The 26,099-nt window shown below is 37.1% G+C and overlaps 1 protein-coding gene across 4 annotated transcripts in view; it reads left to right on the top strand.

Moving 5' to 3' along the window:
- The window catches only part of nhsa (Nance-Horan syndrome a (congenital cataracts and dental anomalies)), a 102,205-nt gene that overhangs the window by 63,599 nt on the left and 12,507 nt on the right, over positions 1-26,099 (top strand). For 2 of the 4 annotated variants that reach the window (XM_084428221.1, XM_084428220.1), the window contains exons 2-5: positions 18,486-18,638; positions 20,366-20,505; positions 20,622-20,666; positions 23,919-23,981. In XM_084428221.1, the coding sequence (XP_084284347.1) occupies positions 18,486-18,638; positions 20,366-20,505; positions 20,622-20,666; positions 23,919-23,981 (401 nt within the window). Of the gene's footprint in view, positions 1-10,105; positions 10,314-18,485; positions 18,639-20,365; positions 20,506-20,621; positions 20,667-23,918; positions 23,982-26,099 lie in introns of those variants that run through there. The other 2 variants (XM_084428222.1, XM_084428223.1) reach the window with 2 other exon arrangements.

Genomic DNA, 26,099 nt, shown 5'->3' with positions numbered 1-26,099 from the left:
TGCTTGCATTCACACAATTCTCTATAGGGCACAGCTGATTGGTTCCTGCTGTATCAGTAGCCAATGAGCTGCTCAACCTGAAAACTGGAAACTCAAAACAAGAACAAAAACCCTGGACAAGAAACATTCACGACTAGAAACATTCAATACTAGACCAAGACACGGCAAACATGAGGGCTTAAATACACAAGACTAATGACTAGACAAGGGACACCTGTAAACAATGAACCAATGACAACATGACGCATCGGAACACATGGCAGGATCACATGACTTGAACAAGGGATCACATGACATACATGAAACAGGAACAAGGAACAACCCACAACGTGACAAGTAGGCAGGTTCATGTATAGTCAAGTGGTGCTGGGGAAGGTGGAGAGCTTATAAAATTCCCATGGTGCGCTGCACTGAGTTGAGCCTGTTCGGGATGGAAATAAATAGGTTACGTGAATAGAACAAACAGATCGAAGAAAAAAAGTAAAATAGTCCTGACTTTATACAAATTATTCAAATCATTCAAAGTGGTGCCAACAATCTCCACACACTTTCACTATACCCGTCCCTGCAATCTGTTTTTAAGATCAAGTGACCAGCACAACAGTGAAAAAGTAATGACAGATTCAATAAAACAAGAATAAAGCATTTTCATAAAAGTCCACATTAAAACCACATTGCTATGTGCCTAATGAGAATATATATTTGTAATATATCAGAACCCTCCAAACTCCCAAATAATTTGTGCTCTAACTTTTAATTGAGCTTTTATGGTTCTTTGAAACATTCCTTTATGTAATATATAGAATTTTTCCTTCTTTGAATCGCTCCTATTTTGGGTGGTTACCAAACCCCCCCCCACCCCATGCCCATTTGCACCCTTGTTCGGCTGAATGAGGTATTCAGGTGGTGATGAGCTTAATGGTGATTGGCTGAAACTCGACCTTTGCTTAGTTGAATTCAAAAGGGTCTCCAGCGTTGAGCCTAATAACAGGAAAATCACCATGGCCGGTAGTTGACCTTTCCCCTTGAGTCAGATCAGAGACCTCTGGGTCTGTTAGGAGTGCTGTAATGAGGTGGCTGGGGGTCAAAGGTCGAGTCTGTGAAAGTAGGTGGTGATGTCTGTGACCCCGGGCGGAGCAGATAAATGGCCAGTGGGAGGTCCAGTGTGTGCATCCGTGTGTTTTGACCCAGAGCGCACAAGAATGACTGCGGGAATCAGACAGAGACGCAATGCGAAATAAAAACATTTCTTAAAGGTACAGTGAGTATAGCACAGCGTTAAGTGAAAACTGAATGTAATAACCAGGGTTCCCAAACTATTTTGACCTATAAATTGGGAAAAGAACCCAAACTCCATCAGATGACAGAATGGGGAAAAAAACCTTGGGAGAAACCCAACTCAGTTCATGGTCAAAATGTCTTCGGTGGACATTTTGAACACAACTATTGTAAGTTTAATACTTTATCTACAATAACCATTACTAACTTATTTTTGGATACAGTTTGAGATATTGTTATTACCTGGCTGTGTGGAGATTCTATGGAGTTTAGTATCTGGAACTAGTTATTACCTTATACACCACTAGAGGGCATTACATCTCCTGTCCTGAACACAGAATATGCCTTTATGATGCTGTGGTATTTTATTTGATTCACTGCTAAATCAATGTGGTAAAGTAGTATTTTACATGGTTTGGGTCCCTCCTTCAGTGCAGGTCTGTGGAATTTGTCTCACCTGCTCAATCGTCAAGCAAAATAACATGATGCATCTGCACACCTGTATGACACGGGTTACACGCCTAAGTTAAATTAGTGTCAGGCGTTCGGTCACATCACTAACCGTAAGTACAGTATGAGCAATAGTACTAGGGAAGTGCAGTCATGAAAATATTCCAGAGTAATACATCACAGCTGGCTAAACAAAAGTTCTGTGTGTAAACTTCAGCGAACACTGCTCTACTCTTCCGTCGGCCTTTGAAGATGTTTTTCTCTGGGACTCTGGGGTTTGCGTTCACTTCTGAAATTAGACAGCTGCTCTGAGGGTCTCATCTTGAGTCGCTTTCTGCTGATTTGTGACTTTGTAAAGGATATCTGTTGTTTTTTGCTTAGGAAATGAAAGCATCCAGCGGACCTGCTGTTTTCAGGGAGTTTTTAAAGACGTATGCACAGATCTTAGGCTTAGGAACGTGTTCCCATGGGCTGCTGGATAAGAGCTTCTTGATGAGTTTGGGTTTGTGCTCCTCAGGTCCGGATCTGAGCGTGAGCTGCTATGCAAGTCTGCAGTTACAGAGACCAGACCCCTGTCAAACAGACCATCAGACTGATTTTTGCCTGACAGATGAAAGAATGAGTGCAGAAATGTCATGAAATAACATTGACCAGAATATCACAGAGGAATATCACAGAGACTTGAGGGAAGACAGTAAGAAACCACCTAGCAACCATCCAGAGCACCTTAGAAACCGCATAGCAATAACAGGGTTATTATAGTTAGATAATAAAACTAAAACATAAAAATTAACTTCATGTTGTTATTTTATTTCAACTAGGAAACATTTATCAAAACTTGATGTACTGAAATAACTAAAACTGAAGTTAAAAAAATAATACAAACTTTAAATAGACATGTATTAGGGTTGCACCGATATGAAAATTTTGGCCGATACCGATAACTCTTTATATTTGAAAGCCGATAACCGATATATCGGCTGATAAATCTAAATCAAAATTTTTATACAAATTTTGAGAGCCTGATTACAAAAACAAGTCTCACCATTAAGCACACAATTATGAAGTTCTCATTATAATTTTATGTAGCATATGACAGACTTGCAGCATGTTGCACTATATTTTCCTTTTTTTGAAGTGATTCCAATTATATTTCAAGCAATTCAAAACCATCAGAACAGTTTGCATCTGAAGGAAATAATCCATTATTAATTGGCTTTAATACAGTATATCAGCAACATTTTCTTATCGGGTCGATAAAGAATATCATTAAAAATTCATATTTATCGGCCGATGCCGATATTAGGGCTGAGACAATAAATCGATGCATCGTGAATTAAGAAATGATTCTGGATTGATTCTTAGATTTTCCGAATGCATATATATATATATATATATATATACACACACACACACACACGCATTTTTTGAACACATTTAGCCCAGAATTTTCCTTTCCTTGATTCTCTTAAAGCTCATCAAATAGGAGCATTTTCACCTCTTTAAAAGCAATTATATGTAATTATAAGTCAAATTAAGTATTTAATTAAATAAATCTGAAAATTACTGAAGTAAAAGTCTCATTTAATAGCCAAATTGCAGGAGGTATGCAATTACCTTGAGATGTCACAGTGCATTGTCATAGTAAATGTGTTCAATAACTTGAAAAACAGACGTATTCTGGATTTCAGACTTCAGACTTGAATCTAGTTGTGTTGAAAAAAAAAAAAAAAACATTTACATTCATGCATTTTGCAGACGCATTCACAGTGACTTCAAGGAATCAACCATGACCTTGCTCTAGTGATTGACATCTAAATTGGTGAATATTTTTGCAAGAGAACTGTAAATGCAGTATATCGTTGTATAGAAATTTACACATTCTTGAATAGAGAATATTATAATATATAAATGAATAGAAAATATTGTAATATATAAATGTGTTGAATTTGTTTAATTAAAGGGAGAACAATGTTATGCAGGAAACAAAAAATGCAAACAGACTTCTTCAGTATACACACACACTTTCTAAAATACCACATTTTTAATTGACTTTCATGGTGGTAAAATACACACATTTCAAAACAAGTTGATGCTGATGCGCTTTGACGGTTTCTGAGTGAAATGTCAGAGTTTAGTTTGCTGTGTTACAGGCTCTGGTTTGGAAAGGGAATGTCTTTAAACCACATCACTTGATTCTTTAATGATTCGGTACGGGCGTCCCGCTAATGAAAACAAGACGCTGTGGGGATATAGTTTAATCCAGTCAGCGTTACGCACAGTTTTGGTCTAATTCATTCTCACTGAGCACACAAATACCATCCATGTGTGCTCTTAGCTGTAGCGGTCAGGCGGTGACACACTAAACCACTGCAATTCAGCGCTGGATAGAAGAACAAGGTCGCCTGATCCAGTGTCAGTTTAAGAGAGAGGAGAAGAGATGTCCTGTGCTTCCTTATCTTCCACAGAAAGGAAGTTGAATTGACTATTTGAGCAATAATTTGAGTGGAATTAATATAACAAGGCTGTTTTAAATACAATAAATGTAACAATACTTTCTATTTTGGAAAATGTATGTGTACAATTAATTTTTTTTTTTTATTATTACCTTTATTGAACCTTTATTTTATTGTTATTTATTAAATGGATCAAAAGGACAGTCCCCTATTATCTAATGTGATACATTCAACAATGTTTTTTGCCAATACAATAATTTGTAAAAAAAAAAACTTTATAAAAAATTGTGCATGTCAGCATAAAACTTTAAATTGCAAATTTTGTAAAAAATAAATAAAAATAAATAAATATACATACATATATATATATATATATATATATATTTTTTTTTTTATTAAAATAGAAGGTGTGTATATATATATATATATTTCAGCAAATCAGCATATTAGAATGATTTCTGAAGGATCATGTGACTCTGAAGACTGGAGTAATGATGCTGAAAGAAATTACTACAAACATTTTTTATACATTAATATTGGCAAAAAAAATTATATAGGCTAAAATAATCTTCTTTTTTTTTATCAGAGGTCATGTGACAACAGTGTTTGAAATCTTACTGTCCTAATGCATAGTGTTTCAAATAGTAGCCTGGATGCCAGCCGAACTTAGCCCCGCCCACAACATTTTTATGTCAGGCTAAAATAATAGCATACTGTACATAAATCTACTCGCATTGAAAATCTTGTTATCTTAAGAACCTTCTATCATATTTTCTTTATTTTTTATTCTAAATAAATGTTGTAGTCTCAAAGGGATAGTTCACCCCAAAATGAAAATTCTGTCAACATTTACTCGCCCTCAAGTTGTTCCAAACCTGTATGAATTTCTTTCTTCTGTGGAAGATATTTTGAAGAATGTTGGTAACCAGATAGTTTATGGACCCCATTGACTTCCATAGTATTTTTTTACCAACATTCTTCAAAATATCTTGTTTTGTATTTGGTAGAAAAAAGAAACTCCATCAAGGTTTGGAACAACTTGAGGGTTGAGTAAGTGATGACAGAATATTCATTTTTGGGTGAGCTATCCCTTTAAGGAAGCTATGATTGAAAGCCGTGGAATGACGATGAGTGTAGTTTTACCTGCGGGGCAGCAGCGGCTGTAGTGGTCATGGACGCGGATGGCAGACGCAGGCTTAATAAAACCTACAATCACATTCCTGGATGATCTATGAGCTCCACCTACTGAGACCAGATCAAAGAGCTTCATCACAGAGGAAGGAGCCAAAGATCAGGAGAAAGAAAGACAGAGAGAATTAGAGGGAAAGCTTTTCTTCCTGTGCTGAGATCATAGTGGAGATATTCAATAATAATAAAAAAATAACCTGCAAGTGCACAAATACTTAAAGGGGAACTATGCAGGTTTTTTTTTAGCTTAATTTACCTTACCTGAACAGCTTCGTAGAGTCAATGGAATGGTTATATGACTTTTTACGGGTTGAATGGTGGCCGTCTCACTTCCCCCTAGCGCCTGTGAGCGGAAAAACCCGCTTGCGACTTTGGGCCAGCGGGCCGCCGGCCTCAGCGTCAGGAAGTATCGCGTGATATCAGGTCTCGCAATGTAACAAATTGCTTTACGGCACTGCACACATACACTATCTAAACATTTATATGCTAGCCTTCTGTGTATCATACATACCTCAGTGGACATGGCTCCGTGCGTTCGCCGGCTTCTTTGAAAACAAATGCACATGACCAGAGGGAGAAGATGGGAGGGGGGAGAGTCGCCAACGAGTTTTGACGACAGTGTTGTCAAATATCTATTCCGAAGCTGTAGGGGGCGCTCTATAGAGAAAGCTGCGAGCAAAAAGCGAAGAAATTGCCAAAACTGCATAGCGCTGCTTTAAAGGAACACTCCACCGTTTTTTGAAATAGGGCTTATTCACCTTCTTTCCTACATTTAGATAGGTGGGCAAATGCATTTTTGTCTCAGTGCATGCATTGTTTTAGTTTGACAGGGTCGGTGCTAGCTTAGCTTAGCTTAATGAATGGAATCCTTTGTTGCCAGCTAGCATGTCCTGAGTAAAAGTGATAAAAAAAAATAGCAAAAACCCACCTAATTACTTCTTGTGGCCTGCATATTCACAACGGGTACAAATAGCGATGCAGATTAACTCTAGGCGGTTTCCTAGGCAGATATTGACTTGGGACTATATTAGGGGGAAGCACAGGCGAAGCACTGCTACTTGGGCGCAGAGATATCAAATCGCAATGCAGTAACAAACCTCAAGGAGGCGATAGAGTTACCTTCAAATGTCCAGCTAAATATAAACATGCTGACTTTAGGACACTTTTAAGTGTCAAGAGTGTTGAAAAGTTAATCGCACTTTGGTTACAGTGATGAATTAGCACTCATAACAGATCCACTGACCCAACAGCTTTATGTCTCGTGTGTGTGTGTGTGTGTGTGTGTGTGTGCGCGCGCTCTTGGCTTCGTTTCAGACTAAGGGTAACCCAGCCAAATTATAGCTGACTTATTAGACGTGTTATTTTTGGACGTCTACCTGCTGTCTGAGACTAAAGCTCCTCCCTTCCCTCCTTCTCCCTCATTAAGTCTTCAGTGTTCTCCATGCATGCAGTGCAGATGAATCATTTATGAAAACTAAATATAATACCCAGCTATAGCACAGCTTTATTGTAAAAACTTTTTTAAGTTGGGAAGAGGTTGTGATAAAAGATTTTCATCCTACATACTTAATATGACTGATATTGTTTTTAAAGTATTTTCATAACTTTGCAGAAACATTGCCTTGGTGTTGTTTGCCACATCCCTTTTGAATGTTTTATAAAGCACATTATCACATCCAACCTCGTCCTACATTCAGCATCACCAAAATATTTTTGCCACGTTCTTTACAAAAAAAACGTGTTTATCAATAACATTAAATTAATCTTAGAGAGATATAAATAAGGAACATTGTGTTTTTGGTTTTAAAAATATAACTTTTATATTGAGGCTACCTACAGAAATCCTTTCAGATTTGAAAACTTTTATCATAACATTTCTAAACTGTTTTATTTTACTTGTACACTAATGTTCAAAAGTGTTTTTTTTTGTTGTTGTTGTAAGAAATATAATTATTGTATTCAGCAAAAACACATTAAATTGATCAGAAGTGTCAGTAAAGACATTTATAAGTTTACAAAAACATATATTTCAAATAAATCTTTCTATTCATCAAAGAATCTCGAAAAAAAGTATCACATTTTCCACAAAAATATGAAGCTGCACATCGGTATACATTAACACTACTAATAATAATCATAAATGTTTCTTGAGCATCAAATCAACATAATAGAATGATTTCTGAAGGATCATGTGACACTGAAGACTGGAGTAATGATGCTGAAAATTCATCTTAAACTACTAAAACTACTTTTTAGTGTATAGAGTGGTGTGTTGCCAATCACTTTCCAGAGTATAGAGTGGCATGATGCCAATTACCTTCCAGTGTATACAGTAGCGTGAGGCGTGAGGCCAACTACTTGATTGTAAATGTGTATCTATCTTCTCTGTTATTATGTAATGTGTTTGTTTTATATGTTTGGCGATGCAGTGGCTGTATTCGTGAGCCCAAAACAAATTTCCCATTGGGACAATAAAGTATACCTAACCTAACCTAAATCTTTGATCACAGGAATAAATTACATTTTAAAATATATTCATATAGAAAACAGTTATTTTAAAGTGCAATAATATTTCACAATATTGCTGATATTTTGATCAAATAAATGCCACTTTGGTGAGCACAAGTGACTTCTTTTTTTATGGTGTGGTTTATAGCATGTTTTCAACATTACTCTGCAGTGTAACCTGTCTGCAACCAAAATACAATGTTGTGAAGTGCTGTAAAAGTGTTTTATGCTAATGCACAGAATTTTGAACTACTATAAACACACATCCACCTCTCTCGTCTCAGGTGTTAACAGCCCAGTAAGGTCTTTGTGTGTTTAAACACTGTTCTTGTGGTCTCACTCCAGCATTTGGTCATGATGGCGCCAAGGTCAGCAGAGGCTGAGAGTGGGTCGGATTAGAGGAGATTAAGACGGAGGCTGGTATTTCTCTCTCTCTCTCTCTCTCTCTCTCTCTCTCTCTCTCTCTCTCTCTCTCTGTTGCTCCCTTCAACTATAATTGTGTTTGTAATCAACACAGAATAAGTGTCCTTGTCTTTCTGAGACATGTCTCAAAGCCTTGCATATGAAATCTCCTCTCATTTAGTCAACAATACTTATGCAAATGAGAACCTCCAAAGGGAAATGTCATTGCTCAAAGGTTGCACTTAAAAAAAAATCTTATGTAAGTTTTTACTTTGTCTCAGATGTTTTTTTTTTCTAAAATTAAACTAGTTTTGGCTTTTATCGTGTAGCTTAGTTTAGTTTTTGATCGTGTAGCTTTGTTTAATGATTACTTTACATTCAGTCTCTGGATTTCTATTGCAGACTATGGTCATTTGAGTTTGAGACATTGTTTAGATGTATTCTGGCACTCAAACGGACACATGTGAGATTAGTGCCCAAGGGAAGCAGGAAAAAGTCTCCATTTGCTCTCGATTTAATCCCACTGGTGTATGAGAAACAATTGAGACACTAAGGAGATGTTATTTGTGTTTTTTTCCTCTCTGTTATGGACCAGGTTAAAGAGCTGGTCTGTAGTTTACCATCTGACTCTTCTACACCACCATGACACAGCAGTGATTGGTGTGCCAGCTAACATAACACACACACACACACACACACACACACACACACACACACACACACACACACACACACACACACACACACACACACACACACACACACACACACACACACACACACACACACACACACACACACACACACACACACACACACACACACACACACACACACACACACACACACACACACACACACACACGCCTATATGCAAGTCTGTTAGTACACCAGCCACAACTCACAGTAAAGACAACCTATTTACTGTAGTAACTGAGCCATTTCAACATTGTGTCTGAAAACAATAGGTTGTAAATTGCATACTGGTTTCTTCAGAGCGGTAAGAAGATCTTAGAGCACAAGTCCTTGTTTTATGGGTCGTTTAATTGTAGCCTCATTGACAGTATTGGACTATTTGTCAATAGACAGGATGCAGCTATTATACTGAGTCTAGTGCCCAAGAAAAGGTTACAGATCTAATTGTTTTATGTAGGGAATGTGTTTTGGATGGGGTTACCCTGATGAAGTATTGATGTCCCCAGTCATCTAAACAAACTTAGCTCTTCCAGCTTCACTAGCAAAGGGCAATGGAAGTCTATGGAAGTCTGAAATTGCTGCGCCACTAAAGAAATCACAAGTCTGATGGCTTCCCAGGTTTCCCAAACACCTCTGTCTACAATTATCTGGACAAACAGGTAATACCACCCTCAAACTCACAACTTTAGTTGAGCCAGAAATTGACATGTCAGACCGTCCAGTCAAACAGAACGTTTTGAAAGGGCACCTAGTGTTTTCATGCTTTGTAATTGTCAGCTTAGTTATCATTGTTTCTGCGTATTAAACTTCTTTGATATTGATTTTTAAGTTGCCTTGAATTGCTGATTAGTGTGACTCGATCATGCATACATGAGTCTGTGCAACTAGCAGCATTAACTGGCCAGAGTCCCACCAGGAGTGGTGTGGATTAGTGACCCTGTGCTTCCTTCCTTTGGACTGCACAGTGAAGCATAACAGGATTACAGTGGCCCAAGTTGTGGCCGGACTGAACCATGTGCACCAGCAATAGGGGGTAGAGGATATCTAGGGTAAAAGGCTGGAGATTGGGGGGGTTGCAGATGTTGCAGCAAAGCTGAGCTGAAAGTAGCCTGAGGTCTCAGTCAGTCAGAGAGAGAGAGGGAGAGAAAGAAGTGTGCTGTGATTCCATGGGGTGATGAACAAGCCCCAGGGGGCTGAAGCAGAAAGGCAAATGAAAACATGAGAACAAAACCAAGGAGGAAGATAGAGACACACTCATCCCTTGCTGACCATCTCGGCTGAGACACTCCACCACGGTAATGGCTCTTGGATGCTGCATGCCGCTGAGGTCTAAAGGTACAGTAGATGTCTCCTGTCATAGTGACATCTTGAATGCTTACACTTTGTAGCTTTTTATGGCTGTCCAGTGATTTAGAGTTGATCCATAACTCTCAAATTCCGTTTTGCAATCTTATCCCTGGATGTCATTTGATTTATAGCCTAGAAACTCTGACTTAAGTGAACTCATGTCATTTGAATGTTACTAAGTCTACTTTTGCATAATTTTTACAATGTGAAATGTGCATTACTTCACTTCTTTGGTGACCCAATGGACTTATTAACCGCGTTGTATGGTTGTGATGTTGTGTACCTGGAAGATTTGCCAGATTGGCACACTCTTTAGGCTAAACCAAACATTTGACTTGTGGTAATACCAAATGTGCTGTGACCTGTGGGGAGGGAAGGTGGTCTTCAGTGAGGTGTGGTGTCATTGGAACGAATGGCTAACATTTGGAGGACTAGACTTTCCCACGTCGGAAGGTGTGTGTGTGTGTGTGTGTGTTTGGATTAGGGAATGTCAGTGGTCGGGGTTTGGCTCAAGGTTCGTGTCTCAACCAGTGGCTAGTGATTAGAGGGTGATTGTAGACTGAAGATGGTGGGTTTGAGCTTGGGAAACAGGACAGCCTTAAAGTACATTCACACTGACAGCAGTTAAAATAGCTGGGGGTCACTATACTTTTTCTTGCAAGTAGTTTGTACTAGGGATGCATGATATATTGGTATGGCCAATACTGGATATTTAATTGTACATGCTTGTTTCATTTATTTTTACATTTATATTACCTTTGCCATAATCTAACGCTCTCCTAAAGGCTTTAGGATTTAATAACAGTGTTTAAAAAACACTAGAAATTTAATAACACTGTTCAATGTAATCTTAAGCAATTTATAAAATTAATATGCATTTTTTTTCATACTTTACATTATAATGTAAATTTACTTGGATTTAAAATGATCACGCCACTCTTTACAGTCTCATTTGGAGTTGATGTATTGCATGACATAATACATTTGCATAAAATTGGGCTCAATTTAGTTGCATTGCTGTCACTTTGTTGATGCAAATCACTGAATCTGCACCCTTGATTTTTAAAGTAAAAGAGCTCAGGTGAAATCCAACACTGTAACTATTAAATGTTCAGACAGAATGTTCTGTTGTAGTTAAAGTTTCAATTCAATTTGAATGTTTGAGGTTTTGGAATATCTGCAATGATTTGGCGCCAAGGCCTCCAACTTCGGCTTCGCTTTCCAACTGTGGTGTTAAAAAATGCCATTTTACATGGTTAATCTACAGATAGCATCGATGATAGAAGAATAGCACTGACTTTGGAAAGATAGTAAAGAAAACAGGCAACAGGACCAGGAAAGGAAAAGGTTCCATGATAAAGTCTGTTCTGTTTCCCATCTCCACTTTTCATGCCAGAATAAGCCTGTTGGCTTATCTCGGATGATACAATCAGTAGACAAGCGGTCTCCACAAACCATCTCTATTGTTTTTGGGACCTGTTTACTTCTGTCATTGTGGAACAGAGGCATTGGAGATGGCCCGTTTTTACCACCTTTGAGATTTCTCTGATTTGTGTGGACGAGGGGGAATTCACCTATAATTAATTGTGCCTGTTAATAGTGGTTTATTTGCACATTTTCTTTTCTTGTTTAACGCTCGATTCCCTAAAATGAATTAATGGATTAGTTAATGTTCATCTCTGTCATAGTTTTATGAATAACTGCTGCCATGATCACTAGATAATGTACAGAGAGAGACTCTTTTGAATTACCTTTGCACTGCTGTTTTCAAAAGTGTTGAAACCCCCGTTGTTTCTTTTTCTCAGTTTAGTGTGGAAACACTTTAGGGTGTTTATCAGTTAGGTGCAACAGCTGCTGAAGAGACCCATTTAGACAAATGCCCTTCTTTCTCTGAGGTGTTCGGACTGTGGAGGGATAGAAAGAAAGAGTTGTTATTCCTGTTAGAGATCACTGCTGGGTTGCTCTTTACCCCATGCTGCTAAACAACTAACAACCAAACAGCTCTATAAGGAAGAGATATCCCAGCCCCCCTTCCACACAACTACCCTGTCTTGAAAAATGCTTGAGGATCTTGTATTGCTTGCCTAAAAAAAAAAAAAAAACATTTCGGCACCTATAAGTCTTAGAATGAGAATCAATATGGCTTTGTCTTTTCAGATTGTGTAGGTTAAAAGGTCTTGTGAGATCCCTACTGTTACTATAATGGTACTAATGGATTTCATACAAATGGTTCTGGGTCATATTCACCATTGTCGTTCGTTTTTAATGCATTCAATAATGCACTTTATTATTTATGCAATGTCCCCATTTGACCCCACCCATAGTACCAAACATAATTAAATATTCTGTTTGTAGATTCTAGTTTAGTTTAAAGGAATATTCACACCAAGTCTGTGTTTTCACCACAAAAACATGCAAAACATGCATTTTGGATTTTAATTTATTTAAAATATATATAGAATATAGATATTTAATAAAAATATTACATTATATATTATTACATATATAATTTGAAATATATAGTTTTAAATATAAATATATATGTATATTATATTTAACTTTATAGAATCATTGTTTTAATTTGTATTAATTTAATGTGTTTAATTGTTTACAAATACAAAATATTTTTATTTATTAACTTTATTGAACCTTTATTTTATTGTTATTTATTACATATATCAAGGGCAGTCCCCTATTATCCAATGTGATAAATCCAACAATGTTTTTTGCAAATTAAATAATTTGTAAAAATAAATAAATAATAATTATATAAAAAGAATTGTGCAAAACTTTTCACAGAGATCGATGACCAATTGGCATGGCACTCAACTGTTTGTGTGCAGAAAATGTGTGTTTAGTTGCATGGCGTGATTCAGTGGTTTTCATCTTGATTGTGAGTTGATGGGCTGCGATGCTACATCACCATGGTTGACTGGAGCCGTGTCTGTCTGAGTAAAGGGAACCAAGAGGGGCAAGAGTTCAGTCCTCAGCGGGGGTCACACTTGGAAACCCTTCTTTAAACTTTCATAATGCTTTCCACCACACTAAAGGCCTTTTAAAATGCAGGCAAATCGGCTTTTTTCTCAAATCAGATCTGGTCAGGCAGACTGTCCGCACTATTAAAGGCAGGGTAGGTGATTTGTTCCAGAAACATTCTTTGTTATGCTGGCTGAAAGTCTCTTCACATCCTGATACCAATCACTAAGTTAAATGGTCTAAATGTATTTATATGTAAATTTGTCACCTACATTTAAATATATTGTCCTACCTGCCTGTCAATGGATGTATTTCCATACCTCCGCGCACTTGCTCGCACAGACATCGCACGTCATCAGTGCGTTTCATGCAATGAGTTAGACAGACGTCAGTCACCGAGCAGCACAAACGAAACAGCAGCCATCTTTTACAGTTCCTCCTGAACCAAAACAACGAGCTGATGCCGCATTCACACCATAACTACTGTAATTTGGAAGAGATGGAAACACCTGACGTTATATTTCGGAACGGTTTGTGACTCGAATTTATGCGTTTCAATTGCACAGCGAAATGAATCCGCAGCAGTCAGGTGGTACAGGCCAGAGCTCTTTAAGATGTTTATGTTGATTATTACAGTAATGTTTGAGACATGAGGTAGTTTAACGCAGTCTCTCGTGATGCTTTTGTTTGCTCCCTGCTGTGTGCGTTCATGTGTTTTGGAGGAGGCGTGGCTTTAGAGATGCGATAAAATCTGGATATGATAATAATAATAATAAACTTTATTTTATAAAGCGCCTTTAAAAGCAACTTCTCAAAGCGCTGTACACAAAATAAGCAATGGGAGCCAGTCAGATATACAAAAAATATGATCTTTACCCTTGGACTAATGGATGGAAACATTTCATCCCTAAATTTCACGTTGCACTGTAAATAAACGTGAATATCAATTGTGAGTTCAGTTAAATCTAGCAACATTTTTCAACTCTTCCATATAGGCAGTTGCAATTAAACAGCAGAAACTGATGTGCTGTTGGAGATTTGTCAGATTAGTCCAAGTAGTATTAGTTCAAACAGTGGTCACTAAGCATCTTTTCAAGGTCACTGAGGATGTGCGGTATTATAAATCAGTACAAAGTACAGAGGTTAGATCTTTTGACTTGACTTATGATCTCTAGTTTGATTCAATTAATGGTGAACTTTGATGGAGATTGTAACAAATTTGGATGATATACACTATTGTGTAAAAGTTTGGGGTCAGTAAGATAAAAAAAAAAAAAGAAATAAATACTTCTATTCAGCAAAGATGCATTACATTGATCAAAAACATTTACAACGTTTCAAAAGATTTCTATTTCCTTTTTAACTTTATATTCATTAGAGAATCCGGAAAACAAAATGTATCACGTTTTTTACACAAATATGAAGCAGCACAGCTATTTTCAACATGAATAATAATCATAAATGTTTCTTGAGCATCAAATCAGCATATTCGAATGATTTCTGAAGGATCATGTGACACTGAAGACTGGAGTAATGATGCTGAAAATTCAGCTTTGATCACAGGAATACATTACATTTTACACTATATTCAAATAGAAAACACTTACAAACTACAACTGTATTTTTGAACAAATAAATGCAGCCTTGGTGAGCAGAAAAGTCTTCTTTCAGTCATAAAAACAACAACATTTTAAACAGTGGTGTACAGTATGTGATGCCAAACAAGTTGGTTTATAGTTTCACATCTAAGGTTTCACATCTTAAAGAAGCATCCAAAAACTGATTTAATTGGGTCAAATGGTGGATGAAAACGAACTGGATTCAGTTCAGATCTCCTCTTGTAATCACTGGAGCCAGGCACACACAGGTTTTCAATGTGCTCACCAAAGAACTATAGAGCTGGTAAGTCCCGCCCCTTCCGTAAAACCCCGCTGGACCTCTAGGTTGAAAAATCGTCAATGCAAGTGAATGGGAGAAAATAATTATTTTCTGGTCCCGTTTGAATTGTGCCATGAATGTGAACATATGTTGTCTGTGAATTTTTTATATAATCTTTCATGTTACGAGTTTGACAGTATATGGTATGATTCTTCGGCTAGCAGTTGTGGAAAAGACATAACGAGAAAGACTACATGTCGCCTATGTGACGTCACCCCATAAAGTTGACTTACCCGTGGTTTTCGCCAACCTCAACTATTTTGTCCTCTCCCTGAAAGAAGGCGGTGAAGTGCACCAAAGACACAGTCATGTTTAGCGGGATCCGTGAGCTAGAGCCGTGTGCTAGTGGTGGTGACGTTTCAAACGCGTCGAAAGCAGCGAAGAGTTGTAGTCCACAAAGTGCTTTCACACAAAGTCTAACCGTATCAAACTTCTACCCGCTAAATTGTAGCATTCTTCACACGAAAGATTATATAAAAAATTCACAGACAACATATGTTCACATTCATGGCACAATTCAAACGGGACCAGAAAATAATTATTTTCTCCCATTCACTTGCATTGACGGTTTTTCAACCTAGAGGTCCAGCGGGGTTAGCGAAGGGGGCGGGACTTACCAGCTCTATAGAACACTTTTCACTGTACAGGATTCTTGAGTATATTAGGGTTTTTGGGAAAAAAGTTCTTCATGTTAAGTTCTTCAGATTTTTCTCTGAACCACAGCTTCTCCTATGACATAAAGCTGTGAAGTCATTTTTTTTGGAAGCGTTATTTTTCAGAGTGAAGGGCAGCTATTACATCTAAGGGCCGGTTCATCTTCACATGTCAAAAGTCTTTGATCCAGACTCAGAACTGGCCCAGGACACCGGTCCAGCTCGCTTCCAGACAGATATTCTCCTTAAATGAAACCTTTGAATCTAGTCCCAGATGGGAGAAATCAGAAATGAGAGGAATAATCTGGCATGACTACAGAGGAGAGCGGGGTATGGGATGGCAGAGGTGGTCTGCAGAACAGGCACATGAGCTGAAAGCCAAATCCAGGACGACACAGAGCAGGAGCGGGGCGGAAATGCTTAGCAGACGTCTTTTGTCTGGTAAACACAAGGCCCATGATGCATTATCTCGGAAGAGGTCTCTGGAAGAGGTTTTGTTGGGGTGATGGCATGCTCTTGGAGTGAGGAGAAGATCATTCTGCATGTTTGTGTTGCAGTGGATCATCGTTAAAGATGACGTGTGCCATTTTTGGGATAATAAACTTTGCTGTTAATTTGGGGAAAAACTTTTGAATAGTGAAAATTGCTCTTCATCTTAATCTACACTACCGTTTGAAAGTTGGGCATCCGTACGTTTTTTTTATGTTTTTGATAGAAGTCTCTTATGCTCACCAAGGCTGCATTTATTTGATGCAGTAAAAAATTGTGAAATATTATTACAAATTAAAATAACAGTTTTCAAATTGAATATATAGTCAAATGTAATTTATTCCTGTGGTCAAAGCATGAATTTTCAGCATCATTACTCCAGTCTTCAGTGTCACATGATCCTTCAGAAATCATTCGAATATGATGATTTGATGCTCAAGAAACATTTATGATTATTATCAATGTTGAAAATGATGACATAGAATGTATAAAACTGATGAAATTTAATCCATTTCAGAAAAAAAAGAAAAAAAAACATCCAGAAAATGCATACATTTAAATGTAAATGTTCCTCTGACAAGGAAAAATTATATTAAATATTGTCGCAAAATATTATTTGAATAAAAATAAGAATAAAACATTTATTTAGCATTTTATGCAATGTCACCATAGAACATTGAAAAACAAATTTTACTTTTTTATTATTAATATTAACAAAATGTACCCTTGTAGACTTTATAGAAAGCACATTTTATTGTTATTTGCATCATGACATGTAATTTTGCTGCAAACTATGTGTGTGTGTTTGTCAGACATAGAGGGACACACACACACACACACACACACACACACACACACACACACACACACACACACACACACACACACACACACACACACACACACACACACACACACAGAGAGAGATAGAGATAACAGACACAGAGTTGTGCTCTATTGAGTGTGTGACCTAGATTGCTCTGCATTAACGCTGGTGACAGGAGCGTCTCATATAGAGGAGCTGTACGTCTATTCACTCGCATTACAGCGAAAACTGCCGGCAGCATCCCAGCCAGACAGACCCTCTGTGTCTATTCAGAACTGAGGCGCTTGTGTGTGTGTGTGTGTGTGTGTGTGTGTGTGCGTGCATGAAAAATATCTATTATGTGTATTCCCGGTTTTATGAGCTTGCGAACAAGAATTAAGTCATATTATAATATTTGTGATTTAAACGTTTCTTACAAATGGTTTAGTCTGAATCAGCATATTTTGAATGTCCATTTACCAGCCAGGGCTAACTGGATCTGCAGGCCAAATCTATAGTCGTGGGCTGCATCTGAAATCGCATACTCTTGAGTATAGGTTTGCAACGGCTATAAAAATATGTTCTATATAGTATTAATGTGTGAATGTAATTCAGATGCACTGCATTCGCCATGTTGTCATTATCATGTGTGATACCAGCATCAGTTGCACATACTGGTTTCCGCCCACTGAAAGTATGTGGTTTTGGATGCAGAACTAGTTTGAAATAGACTGTACCACTGTAGACTGCTTAAGTTTGCTTTAGGCTCATGAATCAGGTGTTTGGTGTCATTAAATCCTTTTGTTTCTCACACACTGATCCATTAGCCACTGGCAGATTGCAGCATTGTTTTGCTAATGTTTGGCTATTAGATCAGCACTGAGGTTATTTGCACTTCACACCAGCTGCAGCTTCTCTGAGAGCGTTTGAGGAAGTGATTAGAGCGGGTTTATAGGCAATGTTAAGAGTTAAAGGTCTCAACACTAGACCTACTGTTTCACTTTGTGTCTTGGGGGAATCTTATGAAGTCAAGAGAATGTGCAAAGAAGCATCTAACAATTTAGTGGAGGTATAGAAATCACATTTTTAAAAAGTACCTAATATTTCCATTTTTTTCACGATGTCACTGACTCCACATTTATCTTTCGTATTATTTTCCTGTCATTTTTTACTTTAAAAAGGCGAATTAATCAGTAAACATCCACTAATTAACGCAGTCTAGTTACTATGTCAGCATAAACATATGGCCACTAATGTGTGAATGATGTCTTTGTAAGATATTTGTCCTTCTCTCTGCAGCGCTGTCTAATCTGGACATTGAGAGTAAGCTGAGTGTACACTACCAGGCCCCTTGGCTCCTGCAGAGGAACGTGTTCCTGCCCTCGACCCGGCCCGCCTGCGTCCAAGAGCTGCATCGACATGCCAAACAGAGCCTGCGGGCGCTGTACAGAGGTTAGAGACCTATAATCACTACCGCTCGATTATCAATCATCATATTTATTCCTTCATCCCGAGAACACCTTCTGACAATCACATCTCATCTAAGCAAAGTTGTTCGGGTTATTCATGATCCTCCATTCAGACACTGACCGCCCTCTAGTGGAGGAAGATGGAAACGTCACGTCTCAATGATGTGATTTGTGATAAATGCCCAGTTTATATACATTTATATAGTTTAGTAATATATTATAGTATTTGTAAATATTTTGAATTAGCTTTATATTTTCAGTTTTCATTGTAATTTTAGTTTTATTTAAGTTTATTTAAAGTATCTCTATGTAGATTGAATTTTTGGTTTGTTTCAGTTTTAGTTTTACTAAATTTAGTGCTTTCAAAAGTTGTTGTTTTTTTTTTACTTGCCAAGGCGACATTTCAAATTTTTGGTTAAGTTTTCCATCTAATATTTAAATATTTTATTTGATTTCATCTGTATTTCAATTTTTTTAAAGTATTTTATTAACAGTTGAAGTTTTAGTTTAGGTTAGGTTAGCAATAACATAACTTTAACAGGATAGTATTTTTAGTTTTAATTTTAATTTAAGTTATAGTAACTTTATTAAGTGCTTTTGTCATTTTTATTAGTTTTTTTTCTAAGTATTTCTGTGTAGATTTCATTTATTTTATTTCACCTTTATTTCAATTAATGAAAATTATTTTAATAGTTTTAGTTTTCATAACCACACTGTACATGATTAGATATAACTATTAAAACTATAAAATGACAATTTTAATTCTTAAAACGGATTTTATTTAATTGTAATGTATAAGAAAAAGAGAAAAACGGCAAAAGAATATCAGACGATGTAATAATACAATTTAAACCATTAAATCTCCATTTCAATAACAAGAGCACAGTTAAAGGCGCACTGTGTGATTTTTAGCGGCATCTAGTGGTGAGGTTGCGAATTGCACCCAACAGAAGTTACGGTGGCCGACAGGAAGTGATGTCGTCGTCTGAGACAGCAGAGAGTCGCCAGTTAAGCAATGAGGTTTCTTTACAAAGATAAATTAAGAAATTAGGTTTTCTTAATTATTCAGTAAAACTATGTTATTGTGAATATTATTGTAACTTGTTGATCATTGTGTCAGTGTTTTATTCGCTGACTTTAGCTAGCTTCTTTGCACAAAGAACAACATAGTGACGAAACGCGTTTGTCCATTAAGGCTCCTCTAGAAACATGTCGGCGCATTTCAATGTAAGAGACACGTGGTGTGTGTAGATAGAAATGGCTCATTCTAAGTTAATAAAAACATAACGGTTCATTATGTAAGGTCTTTATACACCACTGAAAACATAGTTATGTATATAATATTGCATTTCTGTCAACAGATCCTCCTAAATATTACACAATGCACCTTTAAAACAATATGAAAAAGGACAAATACCAAACATCATGATTATAAGTTCAAACGTGTGAATTATGATTTTATATATAACTCACACTATGCTATTTCTAATTACTAGTGGTGCTTGAGTTGCAAGCATCACTGTTATTATATTGCTCTTGGTTAAGGTTAGTGATTTGAACAAACACCTAACTCTTAAGTATTAAACTTAAGAGTGTATATACCTCACTATTTGTGTTCCAGACATTGTTATTCCTCAAATCACGTGCCTTGTTGATATAAATGACTTACGTATGTATTTGCCTTGTGTTTGTGTAACTGCACATCATCAGACCAGCAGCAGAGGCAGGAGGTCAGCGAGAGGCAGCGCAGGGTCACCATCTCCATCTCCATGGCTCCGCCCATCATGCCCAGTTACCCGTCGCCCCGCGCCCACAGGACACGCCAGCAGAGAGAGAGACACCTGACCACGGTAAACATCTGCCCTGCAGAACCATGTGCTGTTACTGCAGACCTGATCTATAGTGGGAGTTCATGTAGACGGGTGTGATGATGATGATGATGATGATAGTGTGTCTGTGTGTTTAGGAAAGGACAGAGAGAGACATAGAAACTCAGACAACACAAACACAGGTAAACACACGCCTGTGTGTCACGCAAAACCGACACGCCGCACTGCATGGAGATTAATGTTTTAGCTAAATCAGTCCACCATTGTTGTCCTTTATTTGTGTATGTTTTCCTTCAAATATCCCCTTGTGGAAAAGAAGTAGCTACACTTTAGTATGCTTTTTTCGTGCTTATTGTGGAAATAATACATTTTAAAAGCATATGATGGTTTAAAGCAAACATGTGAGACAAAGTATGAAATACTTTGAAAATAAAATAAATTAACACCTCGTTTCAATTCACCATTCATATAATATCAAAATGGTGTCAGAAACATAACCTAACCCTGCTTTGTTAAATAGCAGATTTCAGCAGTGGAGTGTAACACAGTCACTCCTACTAGTCACCGTGGTGGTTTGAAATATATAAGCTATATAATATACACATTTTTGTCAAAAATATAGATTTTTCGATACATTTCGATATTGAAATATATCTGTAACTCTTCCAATACTCATTTTTCATAGATACACGATAACAGCTGCGCTTTCTCTCTCTCTCGTCTCTCCGACAGCGAGTTACACACAAACCCGCCTCCCATCACTCGCTCGTTTCATTTGCTCCGGATGAATATTGTTGGTGTTGCAGGGCTTGAATTTCGGCGGGTTTGTGCGTATTGTGCATCATTTTACTCATTCCCGCAGATTTTGTGCTCACACTCAAAGTGCGGCACATAAAGCCTCCTCTCAGTACTAAACTGAGTTATTTTTTACTGCTTATTGCGCTTAAACAGTCAAATACACACACAAAATAATGTCAAAATGCTGTTCACATAAACACAGTCAGTTATGTTTTAAGTGAATGTGTAACAGTATAATGGATCAGTGCGTCAGGTCTTAAAGTGACAGCAGCCTAATATTCCTGCTGCCAAATTATGAGATAATATTAAAATATCTATATGGCAGTTTTTCCCCATGGTATTGATGTCAAAATTGTGGCCAGGGAAAATGCTGAGTGGCTAGCAACTTTGGAAAACCATTAGCCACAGTGGCTGGTGAGCAAAAAAGTTCATGTCAAGCCCTGTGTAGCCTTTCTAAACAAATTATGAAATAATATGAAACAATACTTTACATTGTTCTCCACTTAAACCAGGAGCCAAACCCTTAGTAGCAAAACAAATAAACAAATAGTGATAGGCGAAACACTCTCCCAACTGAAATGTCAATGGTTTGCCGCTATGAACCCATGAACCATATGATTTTATGTATGATTTTTTTCTAATCGCTGAAAATGAAAGAAGATATTTTATAGAATATGGGTAACCAAACAGTTGCTGGCCCCCATAGACTTCCATAGTATGGGAAAAAATATATACAATGGAAGTCAGTGGGGAAGAGAAACTGTTTGGTTACCCATATTCTTTAAAATATATTATTTTAAGCTCCACAGAACAAAGAAAGTCATACAGGTTTAAAACAACTTGAGGGTGAGAAAATGACGACAGAATTTTTATTTTTGGGTGAACTATCCCTTTAAGAAACCGTCCTGAAAGTGCATAGGCTTCTCTCTTTAAGTACACTTCATTTTATTTCATTAATATTATATTATCTGCAAGTATAGTTCTTTTAAAATATTATTTTAACATATAAAGAGCACTAAAAGTACACATTAAGCACACTTCTTTTTTTAAGAAGGGTCATATACCTTGTGAAGCATGTCATCAACATGTTCCTTACAGCGATAGAGTATGTTCATGAAGTCATGATGGTTCTAGAGATTATTAATTCATTAATTAATCTCATAGTTTGCATATTGTGACTCATTATGAATAAAGCAGAAGCAGAAAAATAACTATATTAGCCAGGTTGCCAGGTCATTAGTTTTTTTTTTAAGTGGTCATTTTAATTGAATGATTATTTAATGCTTATTTTGATCCAGCTGATCCGAACGCAGAGAGCATCTCTCTGGATGTCGTGCTGTAAGGACGTTATTTATATACCAGGCCGGTCATTATGAAAATAACTCCTCTTTTGCAGCCAACCATGCAGCCGTGAGGACAAACAACATTCATTTCTTTGTTTAACATTGTATGATAACAGCACTATTTATTTCAGGACGTTATAACAGACGTTCAGTCTGCTGTGTTGGATTATGTGTATCTTTGCTTACTACACTGTGATCTAACCATCAGATGATTACACATGATTCCATCTTGTTCATGTTCATTTGACTTGTTTTTCACATACATATTGCTGATCGCTTTGGATCTATAGAGTGCTGATGTATTTTTGTAGGCCAACCTGTGAGTTTGCATCACACTGTTTCCCTCGACAAAAACACTCTAGGATTTTTCCTTTGGATTATTGCAGTAAATAAGCTCTGTTACCAACTAAAGTTTATGATTTATCATCGTGATAATCTTCACAAATGAACACATCTTTTATGAATTTTGAAGCCTAAATATCTCCAGAAGTAAGAAGCTAACTGTAAGCTATAATTGAACACTAAAGTCACATGACTTCAATGTCACCATCACTAAACCGCATTTTTCAAGACAAGTAAAAGCTTCGAAAAATCTCAAGGTGTATTTAATGTCGTAGAATAAAACGTGAATATATCTTGAGCTTGATTGAACCACAGACCTTATTTCCGGGTTTTGGCCTACAAAAATCCGTCATCCCTCTGTGTTGCACTGGGTAGTCCCGCCCACTGTCAATTCTGATTGGTCCAAAATCGTACTCAACATGACTGCATATTAAACAGCAAGTTTTTATTTGCTGTGACCTAAGAGTTATGCATTGCACCTGTTTAGGACACATGCCAAGTTTACATACCATCCATCCTACATAGTGTGCAAGAATAGAATTAGTGAGTCTCAAATTATAGTATGTTGAAAATAGTATGCTAAATTTTTGTGATGAATGGGCAAATACTTCTTGAACCAAACTGCACCGTGCAAGCATGTACTTTTCCATCACCAGCAGAGCTTGCTTTTAGTGCACACTATATATGTATGCGAATCGAGACGCAGCTGGTGTTATAAAAGTTTCAGTACTGCAGATGACTTCTTAATTATATATAATCACCTACATCTATATCATCACGTCATGTTTTGACGAGCACAATGAGTCACGGGTGCTCTGTTAGTTTGAGTGACTGTAACAGTTTTGCAGAAGCATCTGCACCAGACTGTGATTCCCTCATTGTGTTCATTTCTGTGTTCATATTCATCCTCATATTCATGTCCATCTTTGTGTTTGTTTGTGTGTGTTGTAGTTCCAAAGCACCCGGTCCTCCTCCCCTACTGAGTGTTGTCATTTTTCCCCATGGAGCAGAAAGGTATTTTACCCCCAAATGTCTCCTATATCCTACTTTCACGCTGTTTTACATCCCTAATCAAATCATAATCATGAGGCCAAAACTGCTTCCAGATCAGAACCTTTGACAAAAATAAGACAAGTTTTTAACATTTATGAGCTTTAATATAGATGTTTAATCAGATATCATTAACTTCTGAATGAAAACCAAATCTTAACAGGGCTCTTTGTGTTTTATCTAACATCTATCATTCTTTAAAACTTCTCTTCTGATGCTACTACCTTCTGTAGTTCCAGAACGCCTGACCTAACATCTGGATATGCCAATGTCAAAATAATCTTCTGTGCATGTGTGTGCATGTCTGAATGAAAGAAAATGGGTGTAGACCAGTGTCAGAAACTTATTAAGGGGGGAATTGATTTTAGGGGGCATTTTACAAAAATATGAAGCAGCACAACTGTTTTCAACATTGATAATAAGAAATGTTTCTTGAGCATCAAATCATCATTAGAATGATTTCTGAAGGATCATGTGACTCTGAAGACTGGAGTAATGATGCTGAAAATTCAGCTTTGATCACAGGAATAAATGACATTTTAAAATATATTCAAATAGAATTAAATTTTTTAATTCATATTTTTTAATGATAGTGTATTTTTCCGAAGGATATAAAAGAACTCATGTCTTCCATTTATGCCAAATACTTCAAATGATTGCATAATATAACCACATCTCAATGTTTACTTTGTTTTATAGATTTTTATCTACACAATTTAACTCAGAAGTAGCTGTAAATAATTCACAAAAATAATTGTAACACAATATGCACTTCTCGAGTGCATTTTAGGTAATTGGCCAAATAAAATCATTAAAATAATCTAATTATATGTTTTTGAATGACCTTTATTGTATACAGTATCTACAGTTTCTGCACTGACTTTAAATACTCAAATAAAAACCAAATCTCTCTAAAATTCACTACAAAAGTATTATAACCCTGGTATAAACAAGTAATCAGGCTTGACATTTCCCCAAATGCGGTGTATTTCAGCAGTGGCGTTTAATGCAGTCACTTCTACTAGCCACTTTGGCGGGTTTAATTTTATAAACAATTTATACATTTTTCAGTTGTAGTCTTTTAAAAGGGCATCTGAAATCTGAGTGCAGTGTAATATTGTCAAAAATATAGATTTGACAAAAACAAAACAAAACATAGAAAATATATACCTGAAACGCTTCCAATACTTATGTCCTGCAGAATAGATACAAGTTACCAGCTGCATTTTCTCTCTCTCTCATCTCTCGGACAGCGAGTGACACGCAAACCCGCCTCCCCTCACTCACTTTCGGTGTAGGATTGTACGTATTGCGCATAATTTTACTCATTCCCGCAGATAGTGTGATCACACCCAAAGTGAGGCACATAAAGCCTCCTCTCAGTACTAAATCGAGTTCTTTTTTGCTGCTTATTGCGCTTAAACAGTCAAATACACACTAAATAATGCCAAAATGCCGGTCTTGGCAAGTATTTTACGTAAACACAGTCAGCTGTTAAGTGAACATAAACAGTTGAGAAATAAAACGCATGTGTATCAGTATAATGGATCAGTGCGTCAGGTCTTAAAGTGACAGCAGCCTAATATACCTGCTGCCAAATTATGAGATAATATAAAAAAAAATCTATATGGCAGTTTTTCCCCATGGTATCGATGTCAAAATTGTGGCCAGTGAAAATGCTGAGTGGCTGGTAACTTTGGAAACCATTAGCCACAGTGGCTGGTGAGCAAAAAATTTCTAGCCCTGCTAGTAATGCTATAAATCAAAATTTGCACCGACTAATAAAACATTGTCCTTCTCATACCCTGTCCAGCATTATGCTCCAGAAAACAGTATGTGAGGAATGTCTTCCGGGAGAAACACACACACGGTAGTGCGCTAGTCTGAGGTTTCCTAATGACAGGGTTTCCAGTGTAGAGCTGCTGTCTGACTGCGTGTGTGTGTCTGTGGCAGAAAAATATAATTGCCTATCAACTCCCCGCACTGTGGCTTACCCACAAACCCCTGCCTGAGTGCCTGACTCCAAGATAGATGCTTTAGAGAGTGAACAAGAGAACAGAGGCACTCCATCATGACTTCCCT

Source organism: Rutilus rutilus (genome assembly GCF_951802725.1).
Source record: "Rutilus rutilus genome assembly, chromosome: 13".
In the NCBI taxonomy this organism is placed as follows: domain Eukaryota; kingdom Metazoa; phylum Chordata; class Actinopteri; order Cypriniformes; family Leuciscidae; genus Rutilus; species Rutilus rutilus.
The sequence above is the reverse complement of the archived record's forward strand: the minus strand, read 5'-3'. Positions and strand labels throughout refer to the sequence as shown.